Source organism: Aquarana catesbeiana, linkage group LG02, assembly GCF_042186555.1.
Source record: "Aquarana catesbeiana isolate 2022-GZ linkage group LG02, ASM4218655v1, whole genome shotgun sequence".
Classification (NCBI taxonomy): Eukaryota; Metazoa; Chordata; class Amphibia; order Anura; family Ranidae; genus Aquarana; species Aquarana catesbeiana.
In genome coordinates this window covers 623,593,666-623,614,674 of record NC_133325.1, presented here as the reverse complement: position 1 = coordinate 623,614,674, position 21,009 = coordinate 623,593,666, and the positions used below count along the sequence as shown (strand labels likewise).

The window sequence follows — 21,009 nt, the reverse complement described above, 5'->3', positions numbered from 1 at the left end:
ATATTTGGCATTTTTTAATTAATTGGCATCAGCCGATTGTGCTGATAAAAAAGGCCCATTTAAAACTTCAGAGCGACTTGAAAAAGACTTCTGTAATAGAAGTCAATGCAAGTTGCCTGAAGTCTTCCCATGGAGCAACTTGTCTCTCCTATCTGGGCAGCCTGCCAAGTCTGAGAAAAGAAGCAAAGAGATACAATGTTTATACTCATCAATGAACTGAATTCCTGTGTAGGAGTTCTCATTTTAACCATTTAAAGACTAAAACTTTTCTGACACTTATTGCTTACAAGTAAAGATCCTGTATTTTCTGCTAGAAAATCACTAATGCCGCAAACAGAATTGTTTCATCGCACATTCCAATCGTGTGTGGGCCTCATCGGACTTTTTTTTCGAAAATTCTGACGGACCTAGAAATAGAACGTGTTTTAAATCTTTCCAACGGAATCAGTTCCTATCCGGAAAACCATTCGTCTGTATGCTGTTCCGACGGACCAAAAACGACGCATGCTCTGAAGCAAGTACCAGACAGCTACGATTATTGGCTACTCGCTATTGAACTTCTTTTCTAGTCCCGTCGTACGTGTTGTACGTCACCGCGTTCTAGACGGTCGGACTTTGGTGTGATCGTGTGTAGGCAAGACAGTTTCAGCGGAACTCCGTCGGAAAGTCCTTAAAAGTTTATTCTGATGGAAAGACCGGTCCTGTGTACGCGGCATTAGAACCCCCAAACATTATATATATTTTTTTTTTAGCAGAGACCCTAGGGAATAAAATAGCGGTTGTTGCAATATTTTATGTCATACGGCATTTGCGCAGCGGTCTTTCAAACGCAATTTTTTTGGAAAAAATACACTAATGAATTAAAAAAAAAAAAAAACTAAAACAGTAAGTTAGCCCATTTTTTTTTGTCCAAAAGTTTTGATTACCTGTTTTTGTGTATTTAATATTTAAGATTTTTTTTTTTTTTCTAAATTATACATACAACTGATTGAAGGTTTGTTTTGTTTAATACAAGTTTAAATGTAAGAAATTTTCTTTATCACTTATTACTTAAGGCTGCTTGCACACTGGAGCAGGAAGGCGTTGACAGTAAAACGCTGCTAGTTTTAGCGGCACTTTACGGTCATTTTAGTGGCGCTGTTCGGCTGCTAGTGGGGCGCTTATAACCCAGCTAGCGGCCGATGAAGGGGTTAAATTTATCCAGACGCTTCTCCCTTGTGTTTCAGGGATTGTAATCAGGTGGGTACTATGTACACCATATCAAATTCTTCCATTTAGTGAGGAAAGTCACTGGTATGGCAATTCCCCAGGACCCCAAAATCGTGCTTTTTAACCACAGAATAGACAAAACTCCTAAACATGTCCAAAAACCTGATATTTTTTATGCTTTTGGGGGCTAAAATTACTTTGGCAGGGGCCTGGAAGAAGCCCAGGGTATCGATGCTGAAAACAAAAACGCAAGATCTCTTGGATCATGACCCAAGAACAAAATGCAGTGAAAATTTTAGACAGGGTATTTAAGTTTGAAGCAATTTGGGAGCCCTGAGCGTCATATATTAAAGTCCCCATTTACCTGGGTCATAAAACCCTCTAAGCAGACTCTACTGGATGCCTTGTTCTTCCTCTCTCTTTCCCTCCATCGATGCTCTATCGATACTCTTTCTTCCCCTCTTTCTTATTTCTCCTTCCTGTTCCATATTGCCCCTTCAGGTGTAATACCGAATGGCACAGTTAGGTTACTTTTCAAGTTCATAGTCTTGAATTAGTGAATACAGCAGGATATTTTTCCTGGATGTGAATCTCCATTCAACATCAGCAATAATTTCGATTTAGTGCCACAGGAATGCATAACATGAGCCTTCTCAGCAAAAATAGGCAGGGGGGGAGAGGGCGGAGGGTTCGGGGTTCTTGGTCAGCCTACGGGGGGGGCTGTATAGGCCACAGCGTGATCCCTTTGGGATGTCCTGTATGAGCTCTCTGGGGCCGCCTGGGCCTAGGTCATTGTTGCTGCTTCACCTAACTGCCCTCATTCCATTAATTTACCAAAAACACTGAAAGTTAACTCAATTCGATATGCTGATGGTTCATGTATAATTCCTGCCTTATGGATGGACATTTACTCACAGCTGTATTTTAAGCATCTATTGTAAGTCTCTCCCGACAGGCTATGTTGGCCTGTAGGAGGGGGTACTACTTATATTGTTATTTTGTCTATTTGAATTGAAAATTTCAATAAACATACTGAATGAGAATAGTAGCTAAAGATTGAAGCCAGAGCATCCAAACTGATGGATAAAAAATGCCCAAGTAATAAAATAGAACAAACCCACTGGTAAAAATGGGGGTATACCTTCAAACAGACGATTTATGGCTGTCTCAATAAGTGACCAAACAGTTGATTTCCCTCAAATGAGGACATGAATAAGGCTTTTTGACAATGTATCTCCTACATCCCAAGCATGAAGCCAAAGTGCTATAAGCATATCGACAGACATAACTGCCATGCAAGACGAATTTAGATGTTTCTAAGTGGTCATCACAGCTGAAGAACTATGCCTCAGGGGTACCTTTTAAAGAAAATTATGCATTGTGACATGGTTTCATAAATTAGGATTAATGCCTACGGAGGACGGGGAGTTGTTCTAAGTAAGACCCGAGACCTAAATAGGAAGTCCTAATGTCAAACAGTGAAATTCCTAAAGGTAGAGAAGCCATCAAACTGTATAGTAGTACAAGTAGACGGTCCAAAGGAGGAAGGGGCTGGAAAGTGCCACAATGTAGAGTGCAATGTTGAAAGGTGACATATCAAGTTATCTTCACCACTACCAGAATTTTACTCGCACAGGGAGTCATCAGAGACGGGGTTACACCAGAGACTTTACCTAGGCACTGAAGCTGTAAAGCACTCTGAGGCTGACACTGTACACATAGGCCTGCAAAGTGACCCAATGCAGAGCCCAGTGCCAGAGGGTCACATTCCAGGCTATCTTCGTCCCATTCATGGGCTTACTCACAGAGTAAATCTTCAGAGACTCTGGACCTGGAGAGCATTCTGTGGCTAACACATTACACTAAGGCCTGGATGACACTGCAAACCCCAGTGCCCGAAGGTCACATTCCAGGCTAGCTCTGCAATCTTCAGACCGGTGGGTCGCTGATCAGAATAGTTGCTGTGAATAGCCTAGCAGCGTATTTAAAGTCTTAATCGAAGTTGAAAAAGAGAAAAAATATGCATGGTAGAACAAATATCCTAGTTGAGGAGAAAAATCCCAGTAAAAAATACAATTAGAGTTTTCCACAGAAGAGCTGATGAAAAAAATCATTCAAGCTCCTAAGAGCAAGCTACTTGCCAGCGTCCCAACCTCCTGAAGGTGACAGTATAAAGCACATGTCCAAGAATTACTCTATTTCATTCCTCTGTCCCTCAATAGATGATAAAGAAAACACATTTACTACATGTAATAGGGTTATGATTCTTTATGGAACTTTTAAGGGACATCTACTAAAATCAACACCAGCCAGTACCAGAAATATATTCACTGTTCTATATTTGTAAAATTATGTTTTTTTTTATCCCAAGATGCAATGTTCTGGATTCAAAATAATTTTTTCAGTGTCCGGTAACAGGCATGAAAATGTGCTGTGCACGCCTTTATTACTCAGTATCCAGTAATCTACAGGATTAATCATCTTGTCCTGTAAGCCTGGATGTATCCACTGCCTCTGGCAACACAAAAGGTCAAATTTATGACACTTGTGCCACTGCCCAAAAGCTTGGTGACATGTTGCATAACAACGTGCTATTGTGATGCATGCTGCTCTGGAATTTGATGAGGATAAAATAATGTGCCATCTGTATAATAGAAAATATCCTGCAGCGGATACTAGACTGTATAAAGCACGGTCTAATGCCACTCTATGCAGCAAAAACGACTTTTATTATAGATTCCTAACAAGTTATCTGATTTATTGCTACACAAGGAGATATTTTACCACCCTTTACAGAAGCAGGCATTACAGAAGCAGGATATGTTCAGAATTTAAAACATTATGTAAAATTAAAAAAAAAAAAATTGAAGCAATAAATCCATTCTGCAAATGTCATTACTGTGTTATGTAAGAGGCTATGACCTGCATCGGCAACATTTGATTAAATGCTTAGTCCACACAAAATTAGTTGTTCAGTTTTGGTAAGATCCAAGCAGGTATTGATCACGCATTATATTGTTAAAGCATATCTAATCCCAAGCAAGAATGGCAAAAACCAGTACGTGTGGGGTGGGAGTGACATATCCTAGTCTCAGATTCAAGGACCTTTAATGTGTATCTAAACGAAAGAACAAAAATGGAATATATTGCATTTTTTCAGTTCTTCAATGTAGTGCCTACATTAGTTTTTTTCTTTCTTTTTAACTGGTGATCTTCCTACTGTAAACTGAACTAAATGTGAGCTGAACTGAAAGCTCTCTTTCATCTGTGCACTACCTATTTCCCCTATATAATGAAGATAAATAAAATTAGACAAGTTTGAAGTCCAGCCTAGAGGATAACCATGACTACCTCTATAGACACGGAGAAGTGAATGTAGCCACTCAGATCAAAAATATGTCATTTACAGGATTACCGTGAAATAAAGGGTTAAAAAAAGAAGATGAATTTAGCCACCATATTTAAAGTGAAACTACATTGTATCTGAGCACCAAAAAGCTATTTAATTTAATTTTAATATTCAAAGCAAATCTACCCATTCATCCACTTCTCCATGCTTTATAATGCTAAGAAAACACTTTGAAAAACACTCCCCATCATTTCTGGACATGGTCATCTTGAGTAAGGGGCCCTCCTCCTCCTCCTGAAAACTCCTGAGATGTAGGACATCATTTGTCTAGGCCTGGAAACCAGGAAGTAACTGAAGAAATGTTAAAAAAAAGTATACTTTCCTATGTATTTACTAATGCTAGCAGCATAAAGATTAAAAATAGTCAATGTTGATTGCGCGAGTGAAGTTCTGCTTGTAAGGTGATTGTAAAGTCTTTGTTATTTTTATAAAAAAAAACCCCAAAACAACATGTTATACCTACCTGCTCTGTGTAGTGGTTTTGCACAGAGCAGCCCGGATCCTCCTCTTCTCAGGTACCTCTTCAGTGCTCCTAGCCCCTCCCACCTGTCGAGTGTCACCCCCCCCCCCCAGCAAGCAGCTTGCTAAGGGGGCACCCGAGCCGTGCCGCAGCTCTGTGTGTCCATTCAGACACAGAGCCGTGGTTCGGACCCACCCTCTTCCTCTCGCCTGATTGGCTAGCTGATTGACAACAGCGGGAGCCAATAGCGCCGCTGCTGTGTCTCAGCCAATCAGGAGGGAGAGTCCCGGATGACTGAGGCACTCGTGCAATATCACTGGATATAGATGGGGCTCAGGCAAGTATTAGGGTGGCTGAGGCGGGCTGCTGCACACAGGTGGTTTTTTCTCTTAATGCATAAAATGCATTAAGAGAAAAAACCTCCTGCCTTTACAACCACTTTAAGGCTTGGTTCACACTGGAACCGGCGGTAGATTGCACAGGAACGCTGTGTGTCCCCATTCTCAGGTTCAGGAATGAATCAGGGCCGAATCTTTGCCGGAATTCGGCCCTAAAACGGAGCCAAAGACGCACAGTACGCTCCGCAGCCGCCCCAGAGATATGTGAACCGGCTCCAAAGAGAGCCAGTCACATTCTCCTGCTATGCGAATTGGATGTGGAGAAACCCACATCCAATTGGCATAGGTGTGAACCCAGCCTTAGGACTAGTAAGATGTAATAATGTGATGCATTTTTTGTTTAGTTGAGATACACTGCAAGGGTCCCTAATTCTGAAATGAGTATACCGTTAGGTCCATATATATTTGTACACAGGAACAATTTTAGTTTATTTCAGTTATTTACTAAAACATATTCAAGCTATAGTTATATAATGGATATGGGCTGAATGTACACACTCTAATTTGAGGGTATGTACATCAGAATTGAAGAAAGGGTTTAGGAATTACAGCTCTTAAGAACAGCCACCCCCCTTTTTCAAGGGACAAAAAGTAATTGGACAATTGAATCAAAAGCTGTTTCATGGCCTGGTGTGGGCTACTCCTTTGTTATTTCTTCATCAATTAAGTAGGTAAAAGGTCTGGAGCTGATTCTAATGCCGCGTACACACGGTCTGAATTTCCGACAATAAATGTTCGATGGGAGCTTGTTGTCAGAAATTCTGACCATATGTAGGCTCCATTGGACATTTTCCGTCAGAGTTTCTGACAAACAAAATTTGAGATCTGGATCTCAAATTTTCCAACAACAAAATCCGTTGTTGGAAAATCTGAGCGTGTGTGGATAATTCCGACGCACAAAATCCACACATGCTCAGAATCAAGCAGAAGAGCCGCAATGGCTATTGAACTTCATTTTTAGTCGGCTTGGCGTACGTGTTGTACGTCATGTGTTCTTGACGTTCGGAATTTCGGAATAAGTGTGGTATTTGCATTTGGAATCTATTTCTTTGAACCTACATCCATGTGTTCAAAGGAGCTGTCCATGCAAGTGAAACAGGCCATTGTAAGGCTTCAAAAACAAAACAAATCCATCAGAGAGAGATAGCAACAACATTAGGAGTCGCCAACTCAACAGTTTGGTACATTCTGAGGAAAGAAGAACGCACTGGTGAGCTCTGCAACATAAAAAGGCCTGGACGTCCATGGAAGACAACAGTGGTGGATGATCGCAGGATCCTCTCTATGGTAAAGAAAAACCCATTCACAACATCCAGACAAGGGAAGGACACTCTAAGGATGTGGGTGTATCATTGTCAAAGTCTACAATCAAGAGAAGACTTCACGAGAGCAAATACAGAGGGTTCACCACTGGGTGCAAACCATTCATAAGCCTGAAGAACGGAAAAGCCAGATTAGACTTTGCCAAAAAACATCTATAAAAGCCAGAACAGTTCTAGAAAAGCATTCTTTGGACGGATGAAAATAAGAATAATCTGTACCAGACTGACGGGAAGAAAAAAAGTGTTGAGAAGGCTTGGAACAGCTCATGATCCAAAGCACACAATGTCATCTGTAAAACATTGTGGAGGCAGTGTGATGGCATGGGCATGCATGGCTTCCAGTGGCACTGGGCCATTGGTGTTTATTGATGATGTGACAGAAGACAGAAGCAGCCGGATGAATTCTGCAGTGTTTACAGATATACTGTCAGCCCAGATTCAGCCAAATGCAGCAAAGTACAGATGGACAATGATCTTTTGAATTAAAATAAGTGGGATATTCTGCAATGGCTGAGTCTATCACCTGATCAAAACCCAAATGAGGATGCACTTCCTTGCTGAAGGCAAAATTAAAAGGCAAAAAGACCCACAAACAAAGAACAACTGAAGACAGCAGTTAGAACCTGGCAAAGCATCAGAAAGGAGACATTACTCTTTGGTAATGTCCATGGGTTTCAGACTTCAGGCAGTCATTGCAGGTAAAGGATTCTCAACAAAGTATTAAAAATTAACATTTTATTTATGATTATATTCAGTTGTCCAATTACATTTGAGCCCCTAAAAAGGGGGGTCTGTGTATAAAAACGGTTGCAGTTCCTAAAATTGTTTCGTTTTAATTTTATTCTAGTGGCACACTGAGCCAAAAGTATGAAAATTGTGCCTGTGTCCAAAAATACATGGACCTAACTGTATGTCCCCCACCCTCACTCCACCCATTGGTATTCCAAATATACCTACATAGAACACAGCAAGAGTTGGGCAAAATCTTTGTGTAAAGATTATGGAGATTGATGCACAGTGGCATGGTTAGTATAGAGACTCACTCCTCCAGCTATTTTTTACAGAGAATGCTTTGCAGCAGGCAAAAAGTCAACTCTGTGGTAGTAAGAAAGCCAGGGCCTTTGGTTGGGGTGGTTTACTCTGCTGCTTTCAGCTGAAAGATGTTGGGCAGGAAGAGCCACCTAAGAGAATTTTGGCCAGTTCATCAGGAATTGGACGAAATTCAAATGGTGTATGGCCAGCTTTACTCTTGTTCGATTTATCTTTGTCACAACTCAACCTGGACTTAAATTCTTAGGGATCTTTGCACACAGGACATTTCTACAGCTGTTGTTAGGGGCCTCTGACATTTTTTTTAACTGCTTCTAAACACCCCTCCATGTTAGCCTATGTGTCCATACACACATAAACTGTCAGAGGAGTTTGGAGGCAAAAGTGTATTGGGGCAGTAGAAAAAAACGACAGCCTGTGCGTTCAGGAGCAAAGGCTGTTGAGCTATAAAAACGTCTGACACTGCTAAAAGCGTGTCAAGGTTTTTTTACTTTTACATGGCAAAATCAATGCGGGAACCATTGATTTTGAACAGAGACAGAGAAATGCCACTAAAAGCTAGCGCAGCTAAACATGCATTAACGCCAATGCAAAACTCTGCTAAAAGAACATTTTTACAGCTGCTTTTTCCTGGCGTTGGTAATGGCTTTGCAGCTCATTTTTTTCTAACGCCCTGTGTGCATGAGCTCTTATTATGCACCATAGTGGGTACTTTTTCCTAGCCAGCCTGTTTGCCCTTTCTGCAGTTTTGCTGTCATCTGCTGGAGAGTCTGTGCACTGCTTGCAAATAGATTGCAAAGAAGTGGATGTGTTCTTCACAACTATCCCTGGCTACTTGATCTGATATTCAACATTTTAGGTACTCAGGGACTAAGCTTTTTAATCCTGTGCTGAACTTTGTTTATTAGGCGAGCAGACCCAGTCTAGTATTTGGAATAGTTCTGTCTGATACATGCCTTCTGACTAGGGCTGAAACAACTAATCGATTAATCGACAATTGATTATGAAAATAGTTGTCAACTATTTTCATAATCGATTAATCGGCCAGCCGCTTAGTTGGCCTGCATACAGAATACATTATTGGTTTACATATCAGGAAATACAGTGCAGCACACATACAGCTCAGTACACCATCCATGTCAATAAGTTCCTGAGAATTTGTGAATGTGTGAGGAGCAATGCCTCATGGGACATGTAGTCCTGGGCAGGAATTGAGTGGTTCTAAAGGCAGAAGTTTTTTTTTTAACCTTGCTATAGGGCTGCTCTATACTATAATTTGCAGCTTTCTATTGGGGCACTCTGAAGGCAGGAGGAGCCAGAAGCATTGATGGGGGACCCCAAAAGAGGAGAATCAGGGCTGCTCTGTGCAAAACAATTACACAGAGCAGGCAAGTATAACATGTTTGTTTAAAAAAAAAACATTCACTAAAATGAAAGAATGTCGTTTGAAAATTACTTGCTTTTAACATTCAGTTTTAAAATGAATGTAATATCTGAACAAAAACCACAAACACTGTCTAAAACTTCCTTTGGTCCTTCGATATTTCCCATCACTGCAGTCGAAAGTGAACGTCGATTTGACCCCACTAACGATCAGAAAATTGTTAAATCGTAAAAATTGGATTTTTGTACCGTAAAATCCATGTCCCTGAGTTCATCGACGGACACAGCGCCTCCTTAATCTTGACCATTGGTTTATATCGCCTCCGCAGGAGTAGTACTAGGCAGAACAAAAAACACCTGGCTATGCCTATGGGCTGTCCTTAGTCAGTATATAACCCCCTCCCTGCTCTAGGTATTCAGTTTAGTAGCAAGCAGTAATAGAAGTATCAAAAACTCCATAGAGGGGTGGGTGCTGTGTTCGTGGATGAACTCAGAGAAATTAATTTTACGGTGAGTACAAAAATCCAAATTTTCTCTTTTGGCGCCTCCTTAAGCTTAACCATTGGGAAATCCAAAAACAGTGCCAAAGAAAAATAAGTGGTGGGCAAAATAACCACAACAGCCCTAACCAGGACACAAAAGCCTTAACTGGGTCACAGGAGCCCTATCTGAAAAATAAAAATTTGAAGAAAAAAAAAACACCCTTCAAGAGGTAACCCCCCTCTTTAAACAGCAGCCTGCAAAACCTTGCAGCCAAAAGATGCATCGGCAGATACCAAAATATATACTTTATAGAATTTAGTGAAGGTGTGCACTGACGACCAGGTGGCCGCCTTGCAAACCTGTGATATTGACACTTGATGAAGGAAGGTCCAAGAAGTACTAAGCGCCCAAGTAGAATGCACCGTGACAGGAAAAAGGAGGAACCTGACCCTTAATAGAATAGGCCTGAGTCACAGTCTGCCTGATCCATCTGGATATGGTAGCCGAGGAAGCGGCCAGCCCTTTCTTTCGTCCCTGTGTAACCAAAAAAAGGGAGTCTGCGCTCCAGAAGGACTCAGTGGCTGCCAGATACACCCGAATCGCACAAACCACATCCAAGGTATGCAAAGGAAATGCCTTGGGATGAGCCTGCTTGGAACACAAAGACAGAAACACAATGTCTTCATTCAAATGGAAGTCAGAGACAATCTTGGGCAGAAATGTAGTACTCCATATTCCTATGGAGTACTAAATAGGGACTACGACAGGATAATGCCACCAACTCCGATACTCTGGTAATAGCCACCAAGAATGGGACAACGTAGGTAAGGGAATCTCCTGAATATTCTTGGATGGAGGTTTCTGGAGAACTGATAGTACCAAGTTTAAATCCCATGGTGGCAAAAGAGACCGTACAGGCAGAGCTCCTTGAATGAAGGTACAAACTAAAGAGTGAGTGGCTAAGGGCCACTGAAAGAAGACTGCTAAGGTAGACACCTGGCCCTTGATGGAACTCAAAGCCAACTTCTGCTTAAAACCAGTTACTGTAAAGCAAGATGAAAGCTCAGCCCTCGGTACAACTGGTCCTCTTTGAGAAGTAGCTTCCAAGGGACGTTTACGGTCACCAGAATGACCAGAAGACTTTCGCCCTCGGTCCTTCGCAGGCACCACCCAAGAGGAAGGTATTGGCCCCACAGTGGCACTGGGATGACTGTGGCATCTACCAGAGGAACCCGCAAGATTTCCACGAGCCTCAGTTACTTCCTGTTGAACTGAACCTGCTGAAGGGGCCGATGTTTGAGAAGAAAAACTACTAACCTGGTCAACATTCACTCCAGAGTCAGACCCAGGTAACCCAATTTCCTGGATTGGGCTAGAGGGGACCTTGGGTAGTTCGGGCATCACCCGAACCTTTACAGGAATTATACAGCCCCCCCCCGAAGTGGCCGAACTCTGTCACCCTTCTTTGGTACCCCCAAAAAGGTAAATTTATGGACCCCCTTGATGCTCACAAAGGAGGTCCATAAATCTGGAGACCAGCGAAGATTTCCCCACCCCAGCAATGGGTGAGAGCAGATCTTCATGCTGAAGGAGTCTTGTCAGTGGATCCGGAGAAGCTTGCTCTAGGCTCACCAGACCAAGATTGTTTGGAACTTCCCGGGGAAAACTTGAGAGATGGGTTTCCCTTGTCTGCAGCGGGAGCCCAAAATTATTTCTTATGGGCTGAGAAGGAAGGCCCCCGTCTGCGATGAGACTCCTTCCCTTTCCTAGATTGAGGCAGGAAGGTACTGTTCCCCCCATGACACCCTTCATGATGTCTTCCAGGGTAGCCCCAAACAGGCGGTCACCTTGAAAGGGCAGATCAATGAGAGCTTTCTTAGAGGCTTGGTCTGCTGACCAATTAGTAAGCCACAGCACATGTCTAATCACCACCGCTGAAACAGAAAGCTTCACAATTATACTTCAGCCCATGGACCAACTGGTCCGCTAAATCAACATAAGCAGCGGGAACCTATTCACTACCCAGACCCTGGCGCAAAAGCTTGGCCCATTCAGTTAGGGTCTGTGACACTAGGGCCTAGGCCAAGACTGGACACAATGCCGAACCAGCCATAGTAAACATGCTGCGAGCCACCGCCTCCGCTTTCCTGTCAGCCGGGTCCTTAAAAGTAGGGGATTCTTCTACTGGGATCATGGTTGCTTTATTCAACCTGGAAAAAGGAGGGTCCCCCACTGGTGGGGTAGTCCACTTTTTTAAAAGTAATTCTTCAAGGGGGTAGCGTACTGAGAAACGTTTGGGGACCACAAAGGGTGACTTTGGTTGTTCCCATTCCTTATAGGTAAACCTATGAAAATAAGGCAGATAAGGAAACACCTTTGGTGTGCGAGGTGACTTATGCATACCAAAAACACACAGCCACATCCGTGGCCCTGTCAGCCGCATCCTCCATCTTTAGAGTCTCCCGCACCGCAGTATAAGTGTGTCCACCAGCGCTTTTTCACTCGCTGCTGAGACCACGGAGGACTCATCCTCACTATCGGATGGGTCAGGGGGCGAGATATTAAACTCCCCTGGATGGGCCGCGTCCCCGGCGGCATTAGGCTCAGAATCAGATGAGACAGACTGAGCAGGGGAAGGCGGGGGATGCTTCCTCCTGGGTCTTTGCCCACATGCTACTTCCACCAGGGATACCAATGACAAGGACCGCCGTCAGTGCAACCATGGGAAGGTGGGGTTCCGAGGGAGTTTGGCACCACTAAGGGACCCCCCAATACCCAGGGTACCTACCAGCAGAGAGGGAGATACACTAGGACCCCCAAAGACTCACTCTACATGCGGAGGAGCGCCAAAATTCGTACTCAGCAACACCAATGTCGGCGTCCACTTCATATATCCCGAGACAGGAAGAGAAACATAGGGGAGGAAGAGGAAGAGGAGGAGCTCTGGCATCTCCATGAGGTTCCAGCCGTCTCCAGCGTCTCACTAGCCGTGACATCGGCTACACAAACATGGCCGCTGACTGGAGACCAACCAAACCAAAGGAAAATGGCCAATTTGACACGCTGAAGCATGCTGCCAGGATCATCTCTGCTTCAACATCACTGCACACTCTGCAAGGGAACCCCTCCAAAAGGTACTGTACTCCACCTGGCCGGGTGAACATTTAAGGGGACAACGCTGTGCACTCTGCACCGATGCGCGCTCAGCACTGGGACCCCCAAACTGCACACACAGCAGGGCATGCACCTAGGGGTGTCCGCTGCACCCTCTGCACTGGAACCCCCCCAATACTGCCAGGGCAGGACACACACCACCCTGAAGTGGAATGGCGGGAGGAGGCCCCAGGGGTCCCTGCTGCCTGCCCTGGGACTCCCACCAATCCGTGGGGGGAGGGGGAAGCCCAGCCTAGCCAAGGGACTTTGGGACGCTTCCACCCCAACCCGCACAAAGGAGGAGAGAGGGGACTGTACTTACTGATCCATAGTGCGGATGACCCTCCAAACAGAACTCCTCTCCACCGAAGTGGGGGGCTGTCGGCCAAGGGAACGCTGCGACTGGGACCAGAGCCCGTACGTATGCGATCCTGCGAGACATTTAACTCACAGGCCAGCCTCCTGTTGAGGCTAGGTTGCGGCCAAACTAAGGCGTAACTGCTGTCTGCATGCGCTCGCTGGCTGGACTGGGGAGACCACTGGATCTAGATTATCCAGCCCGTCACCCAGCCCGGCAATTGATTGTAGGTCTTCCAGGAGAAAATGCATGGAAGGAGGAGACAAAAAGTAAAATTTGCTAGGATCAAAAGATCTCAGCAAGGAGCTAGATCCTTACTACTGGCTAGACAGAAATAAACTGAATACCTAGAGCAGGGAGGGGGTTATATACTGACTGAGGACAGCCCATGGGCATAGCCAGGTGTTTTTGTTCTGCCTAGTCCTAATCCTGCGGAGGCGATATAACCCAATGGTCAAGATTAAGGAGACGCTGTGTCCGTCGATGAATGAAAGATTGTTTTTGTATGGCCAGCATATATTACATTTCTGTCTGAAAATTGGCAAAAAGGTCTTTAATTATTTTTTTTTTCTTTAAGTCTGATGATGTTTACCAGATTCAACCTCTAATAGTATATAAAGTATATCTCTTCTGTCGGTTATTCTTAGAATGGATTAGAGATTTTGCTCCCTAACCATATAGTTGGTTATTTATATTTACCACTGTATATAGATATTTAGGAATAAAATTGCCTTTTTTTTTTTTTTTCATATTAACTAAATTATACGCCACATTTTTTTAAGGTTATTATCTGATTAATTGAAACAAAAATCAGCCAACTAATCGGTTATGAAAATAATCGTTAGTTGCCGCCCTACTTCTGACCATTCGTCCTGTCTTCTGATTCTGTTACCACGTTCTGATATTGCCTACCTTTGTCCCAGAAGATAACCTCTGTATCATGTGTCCATGTACCCAATTTCTGCTGCCTGTCTGGACTTTTGAAAAGCTCCTTCTAGTGCTTTACTTCTGTCCAGCCTGTATCAGCAGTCACTAGTAGAGCCTTTATCCGAGGATCAATATAGTGTTATTTTGGCACCGTGCCCCTGTTAGTCTGGGTTAGCTAAACATCTCCTTCTGGTGGTATACAGGATCTTACACAAACATCATTGAGAGCAGGCACACCATAATATGCTTGCATGTACATGTCTGCTCTTGAACTGATTTCTAATCGTCTGTATTGAATTACTAGGCCTTTGGGCCAGTTCACACTGGAACGCATGTGTTCCATTTTGACAGCATTGCAAAATGTACTGGAATGCGAAAAAAGCAGTGCAAACACTACTTTTTCAAAACATACTGCATCATATTGTGACCCAAACTAAATGTACAGGTACTACTCAAGGCTCCACCGGGTCCTCTTATGTAGCAACCACTTGGAGTGCAGACAAGGACAGAATTCGCTCCTGCTCTAGACATCTAATGGAAAAAGTACTGAAAATCACAAATCTCTGCAAAACCCCGTAGGACAGCCTCACCCTGTGCTCCAACCAGGCCACGCCCCAAACACATTTCACCCCGCCCACAGACCTTCCTCATGGGGTAACATGCGATTTGGTGCCCATAAACGCGCTGCGTTTAAGATGCTTTTGGGTGCCATTAATAATTCATTGGCACCTGCATGCAGATTGCAAAAGGTACACAGGTTAGTCAATTAAACCTTGTACAGGGTTTAATTAAATGTTAGATTTTTCCGACACGTATGGAGCAAAGAATTGTGTACCTTACTGAGAAAAATCACTGAGAATCTGCATATGTAATCACTAGTTAGCAAAATACAGAAATGTCCATGGGTAAGGAAAGAAAAGCGAATGCCTGGAAGTCCAGAGGGTAGGTTCCACAATTGGATAATAAACATACAAGTAATTAGCACGTGGTTCAACCAGCAACCATCCACCTCCAAACAAAAATCCTTGAGTTAAAATAGTACAATTTATTGTCCTTCCTTATGTTTTGATAACAAATGTTATACGTTGATTACTAATGTAATATAAATGATTATAAACCAAGATATGGTAATGTCAGATTAAAAAAAATAGCAGCAAACAGATATTGCAATGGAAAACAAGAGATACTATACCAAAGGTCAATTATACCAAAATGTCACAGTGCAGCTCTTCATAGAATACTCTATTGCTTTAAAATGTCAACGTAGGGGAAGATATATTCCAATCTAATCAACAGCATAGAGAATAAAGACATGTAAAATAAGAGCAGCAGGAAAAGACATAATAATTTATAAATATTTAAAATACTTACAGTCTGACTAGAAATGGATGGTTCACCTCTTTCAAAACAGATTTCTCATTGTGTACATGTTGTTCTTGTTTTAGACGAATGACATCGGGAATGCTCATTACTTTTAGTGCAAAATAATTCTTTGCCGTTTTCTCTTTTACTAAATGCACCCTCCCAAACGTCCCAGTTCCTGCATAGAAAAAAGAATAAAAAATACATTAAAAACTGTTTTCCTTTCTTTTTATCCTAATGGTGGATAATGTATAATACATTAAAAACTGTTTTCCTTTCTTTTTATCCTAATGGTGGATAATGTATAATAATGTAGACTATATTGATGAAATTTTCTATAATGAAGAACATCATTCGGAAATCGCCCACCACCTTAATATCTGTTGGTGAGAACTTTAGTTCACATTAATCTACAAAAACTTTTTATTGCTCCCAACAACAGCAGTTCTTATTTTTCTTGCACATTTGTTTTCTGAATGAACATTATGGTTTTGCCTCATTGATCATTGAATGATTGTTTTTTTTTTTTTTTTTTTTGCATGCTAGAAGAGTTTTTTTTATAGTTCTGAAAATTCTCGTACAACAGAATAAAAAAAATCGGAAGTGATGTAATGTGTTGTAGTGTATTTGTATTGCATTTTTGATTAAATGAAAATTGTATGACCTGGTATCATACGAGAAAAACATAGTTATATTTTTTAACAATATTGATTTTCATTGTTTATGGCACTATCTATGCATTTGTAAGGTTCAGTATCACACAGCGCTGCATTTTTTTGTTTTTTTGTACAGAAAATACCTGTTGATCCTGTCAGAAATGCTGCATCCTTGCCATTTTCTGTAAGCTAAAAAGAAAGCAAAAAACACCCTCATCTTTTATCGTGTAAACTACTAGTCCCATCAATCCACCAAGTAATGTAGGTGAAGAAAGGCAGACACGTTTGGAATTTAGTCTGTGTGACAACCATGGATGCCCCCATAGATACAATGGAGAAATGACTGTGGCCACCATGGAACAGAAGTGTGTTACCTGAAAGATTACTAGAGATGCACCAAAGTTTGGCAGACGAAACAGACCGACCGAAAAATAGTGGTACCGGAAAAAGGTGCCGATAATGGCTCCGAAAACGCATGTGATTTTACCACAATTTTACTATGCTTAGTGGTGTCTTTTTCATATGTCATGTGACTCAAAAACTGCATCAAAAACTTAACACGGTTGCGTTATTGATGCACTCTTCCTGCATTTTCAATGCATTTCAACGGGGAGGTGCATTTTTTTACTTGACCAAAAATGCAGCAAGCAGGATTTTTAAGACCACAATGGAAGTGCAACGGACTAGTGTGAAGACATACATACATTTTAAAGAGATGTATTTTTCCTAAAATTTTCTTGCACTAAGGATGCCAATAATGGCCAACAATACATTCATATTCATTTAAATTCATGATATTAATTAAAAACTCAAATATAATACAATAATATATAAAAATATATACTTTTTAAAAACTGTCATTTTCGGTTTTCCGCCAAGTGCATCCTGCATTTTCTGTTTCGGCACCAACATTTCCATTCGGTGCACCTCTAAAGATTACTAAGCCTGAAAAAAGAAAACTAATTCAACCACCACATTCTAAGGACTGGTATGTCCCAATAAATAATATTTTCGTTTCTGGGTTTAGACACACTTTAAGTTTGCTAGTTCTGATTACTGTCTGTGTTCCCTTTGGAGGATTTCACCTCACTGCCTGTTCTGTCTGACACCCTCCAAGAGACAAGTAGTTCATAGAAGTCTTTCAGTTGGGAATACAGGCAGCAATAAAACATTACATTCAAAGCAAAAAAAAAACAAACAAGATTGGCTGTAATAGGGCTCTATTTGTATTATAAGTAGACTTCCTGCCAAAACTGTAAAAGGGTTTATTTTGTTTGGGACAGGCTAGGGACACTTGTCAAGGTTTTGCTACGGTTCTGTTCCAGATGTGCAAGCCTCATTTCCCAACTTAGTAACAACATTTCACTAGGATACGATCACCACAACTGTTTGAAATAGACCAATCTACTTCAACTATCCTGCTAACACTTTACAAGACAAAGTATTTGCTTTACAAACATAGTCTGAGAATAATCTCTTGTCTTGCACAACCTATGACATTGTTATAACATTAATGCAAACCTTGGCAAAGAAGCACCATATTATTAAATACACCAAAATATGTAACTGCTCGAAGCAATAGTCAGAATCCTACTAAAAGCTCTGGTCGTCAAGTTTAAAGCAGAATTCCAGGATCAGCAAATATCGTTCAAATACAAGAGCCATGTGTACTGTGATGTGAATCTTGGTTTGTTGTGTGGATTTCTTCCTGATCTGTGTAGTAATCAAGTGTGAAACTTTGCTCTGCACCAGAACTTCCTGTAATAAAGACCGGGCACTGCTGATCTCTCTCTTGTGTAGGGTGACTGGTCTTGTTTCCGCCCCCTCCTGTTGTTTTCTGCAAACAGCCTGCAGTAGGCGGAGTCTACTGGGTCCCTCCCACATGCCAGCTGCCTGCACAGGCTATGTACAGCACACTGATGATGTCACAGGTTTACAAAGGCATTTTGTGCTCACAAAGTAAATTCATATTTTTGTAGCTATGGAAGAATATATTTAAATGAAGGTTTTCTTGCCTTGAGTTCAGCTTTAACAGAATTTTAGCAATATTATTGAACTATAAACTGTATATTAGGGGTCTCCTAACTTTCTAAACAAAGGGGCCAGTTTATTGTCCTTCAGACTCTCTGGGAGCTGGAATGTGACCACTGGGAGTAGAAAATGCTTTGGTGTCAATGGGAGTATACAATGCTTCAACATTGGCGTCAGTGGGTGGATAGGTGCGCTATTATTGGTGTCAGTCTGAGAAATGGTCCCATGTATTAGGAGGTAGAATAGTGGCAATCATTAATATTAGGGGGAAAAAAAAGGAGTGCCCCATCATTGGTGTCAGTGGAAGGAATGGTGCTCCTTTGTTGGTGTCCAAGGGCCAGATAAAGGCAAGGAAAGGGCCGCATTTGGCCCCCGGGCTGCAGTTTGGAGACCACTTCTGTATATGAACCTCCAAACCATCATCTGTATTGTGGAATCTATGTTGCTGATATCACTATGTGTGTAAATAAATTTTAGTCCCTGGAACAGGAACATTTATGGAAGACAGTGAGGTTGATTTACTAAAGGTAAATAGGCTGTTGCAAGAGCATTTTCCCCATAGCTTATTAAATTAGGTGAAGTTTCACTTTGAAAAGAATACCCAATCATGTGCAAGGAAAATAATAGTAATAATAATAATGTTTTTGATTACACATGATTGGATGATGGAAGTCAGCAGTTGCAAAGTGTTACTTTCCTTATAATGTAAACAGCCCATTTGCCTTTAGTACATTAACCCTATTGCCTTTTCAGTATACAGCTTAATTCATTTGAATGTGACAAGAATATGCACTTGTCCCCTTAAAATATTTTAATGGAGCAAAGATCTCACATAAACCATAAAAAGAACTAGACAGGGCTGTTCTGAGTCCCCAGCATTTTGTGTGCTGGAAAAAGTAGTAATGTGCAAATCTGCAAAGTTAGACAAAATTAAGTAATTGTTATCCATAAGCTATGCACTGGCCAAAAGAAGAAAAAATGCCTACACGCTGGTGATATAGATATTTGCTTACAAGATGTTGGCTCCACGCCTTCTAAAACAATCCACTTGATAAAGGAATTTGGCACCTTTACAGGCGTTGTAATTAATTAGGACAAATCTGTTATAATGCCAATAGTCTTCACTATGCAGTACCCATGTGCCAGTTCAGTCCCATTATAGAGGGTTCTGTCATTTATATATCCTGGATTCAAAGCAAACAGTTAAAGGGGCACTGTTACCTTGTTCATTCAAGGGAAGATGACAGTGTCTGTGAAAAGTCCCCCTTTCTGTTCCCATATACAGTACTCATCATTGCTGTGCTCCTTTACTGCACCTTGCTCCTCTACACCTGGTGAGAGTATTGGGTATGGAGGAGCATGTGACCTCCGTCGGGCATGGAGGAGCATGTGATTTCTTCCACTGATTATGGGGGAGCATTTGAAAAAGGTGCAGAGAGGGAGTGCTGAAGAGGTAAGTATATAGTGGTTTTGGGTTGGTTGGAGCAAGCTGTTGGGCCCCTTCCGTCTCCATTCAGCATGTATTTTGTCATCCAGCAAAGCCTGAATGGCTTAACAAAATGCCTCTCCCTTTTTCAGCATTTTTATGAAATCTTTCCTGCAAAAAAATGATACCCATCACCTGCACACAAACTCAGTTATCAGCTACTTTCTCCCCGAAAAAATCCAAAATGTTGTTTCCTAAAAGTGACAAGGACAGTAAAAGAAAAGAAATCCCTAATGCTCAACTTTCCTGCTGCCTGCTCTGGCAGAATGCTACTCCATTCAAGAGATAATTTCCTTTGATGTCCAGTGGGAAACTGACACTTCCAGGAGTGTTGATTCCCTTGATCCCTGGCTGTGCTCAGTGGTTCTGTAACCCCCCCCCCCAACACCTTGTTACCACATAAAACAGTAGTGATGTTGAGGTTGGCAGTAGGAACCACAAAATGCTGCAGGGAACATGGAAGATTGACACTCCTGGACATTTCCAGCAAAATTCAAGGAAATATTTCTCTCAATAGCACACTGGTGGAGCAGGCTGAAGAAAAGGCAAGTATTTACTCACTACTCACCCAAAAACAATTTAAAATATTGCAACTTACCACTGCTAGGTGACTGCAATGTACCGCCAAGGCTTGCACCTTAGGTATACTTTAAAGGTGTACTCACATTAAGCACTCTTGCCTTGTACTGTGCCTGAGCATCATTGTTCCCCCACTAGCCTATGCGACGATCATGCTGGGCCTAAGCACACTTATATCATCACCTTTGCTTCACAATGATGTGTACCAAGCTGAAACTGTGCCGAAGCCCACCTTCTCAAGCGGGCCAGGCCATGATATGCTAAACCATGTCCAAACACAATACAGAGCACACTAGTCAAATGAATGGGACTTAGGGGGTCAACCATGGTTGGGCACGGTAGGGTTACTCTATCCATGTCTTATTAAGTAATCTTGAAATAGTCTTTACAAAATACAAATGATACATTTTCAGATGCATGTTTCAGGTAATGGCCTCATACATCCGTTCAAAGGACAATCTTCATCCTCACAGGATGCACAGGTGTTCTGTGCAAATTTATGCACGCAGCCTCTTCAAATCAATGGCAGTCAGCCACCTGGCTGCCTGCTGGGGGCTGCTGATGGAAAAAGCTGTGCATCCTGCACAAGTGGAGACGGCCCTTTGCACGGGTGTAGGGATCAATATGCCCCAGTGAACGAGGCCAACAATTGCAGAATGACTGGTTAAAGATACTCTTTACTATTTCAAGACTCCTTCACACCAGCCCCATGTTCAAATGTGTACGCGCTGGTATGCAAAGTG

General features: G+C 42.1%; 1 protein-coding gene across 1 annotated transcript in view; it reads right to left on the bottom strand.

Annotated features, from left to right (window-relative positions):
• Window positions 1-21,009, bottom strand: part of PRKX (protein kinase cAMP-dependent X-linked catalytic subunit) — a 230,558-nt gene that overhangs the window by 57,789 nt on the left and 151,760 nt on the right. Inside the window, exon 2 of the mRNA XM_073616384.1 lies at window positions 15,524-15,692. Coding sequence (XP_073472485.1) covers window positions 15,524-15,692 — 169 coding nt within the window. The remainder of the gene's footprint in view (window positions 1-15,523; window positions 15,693-21,009) is intronic.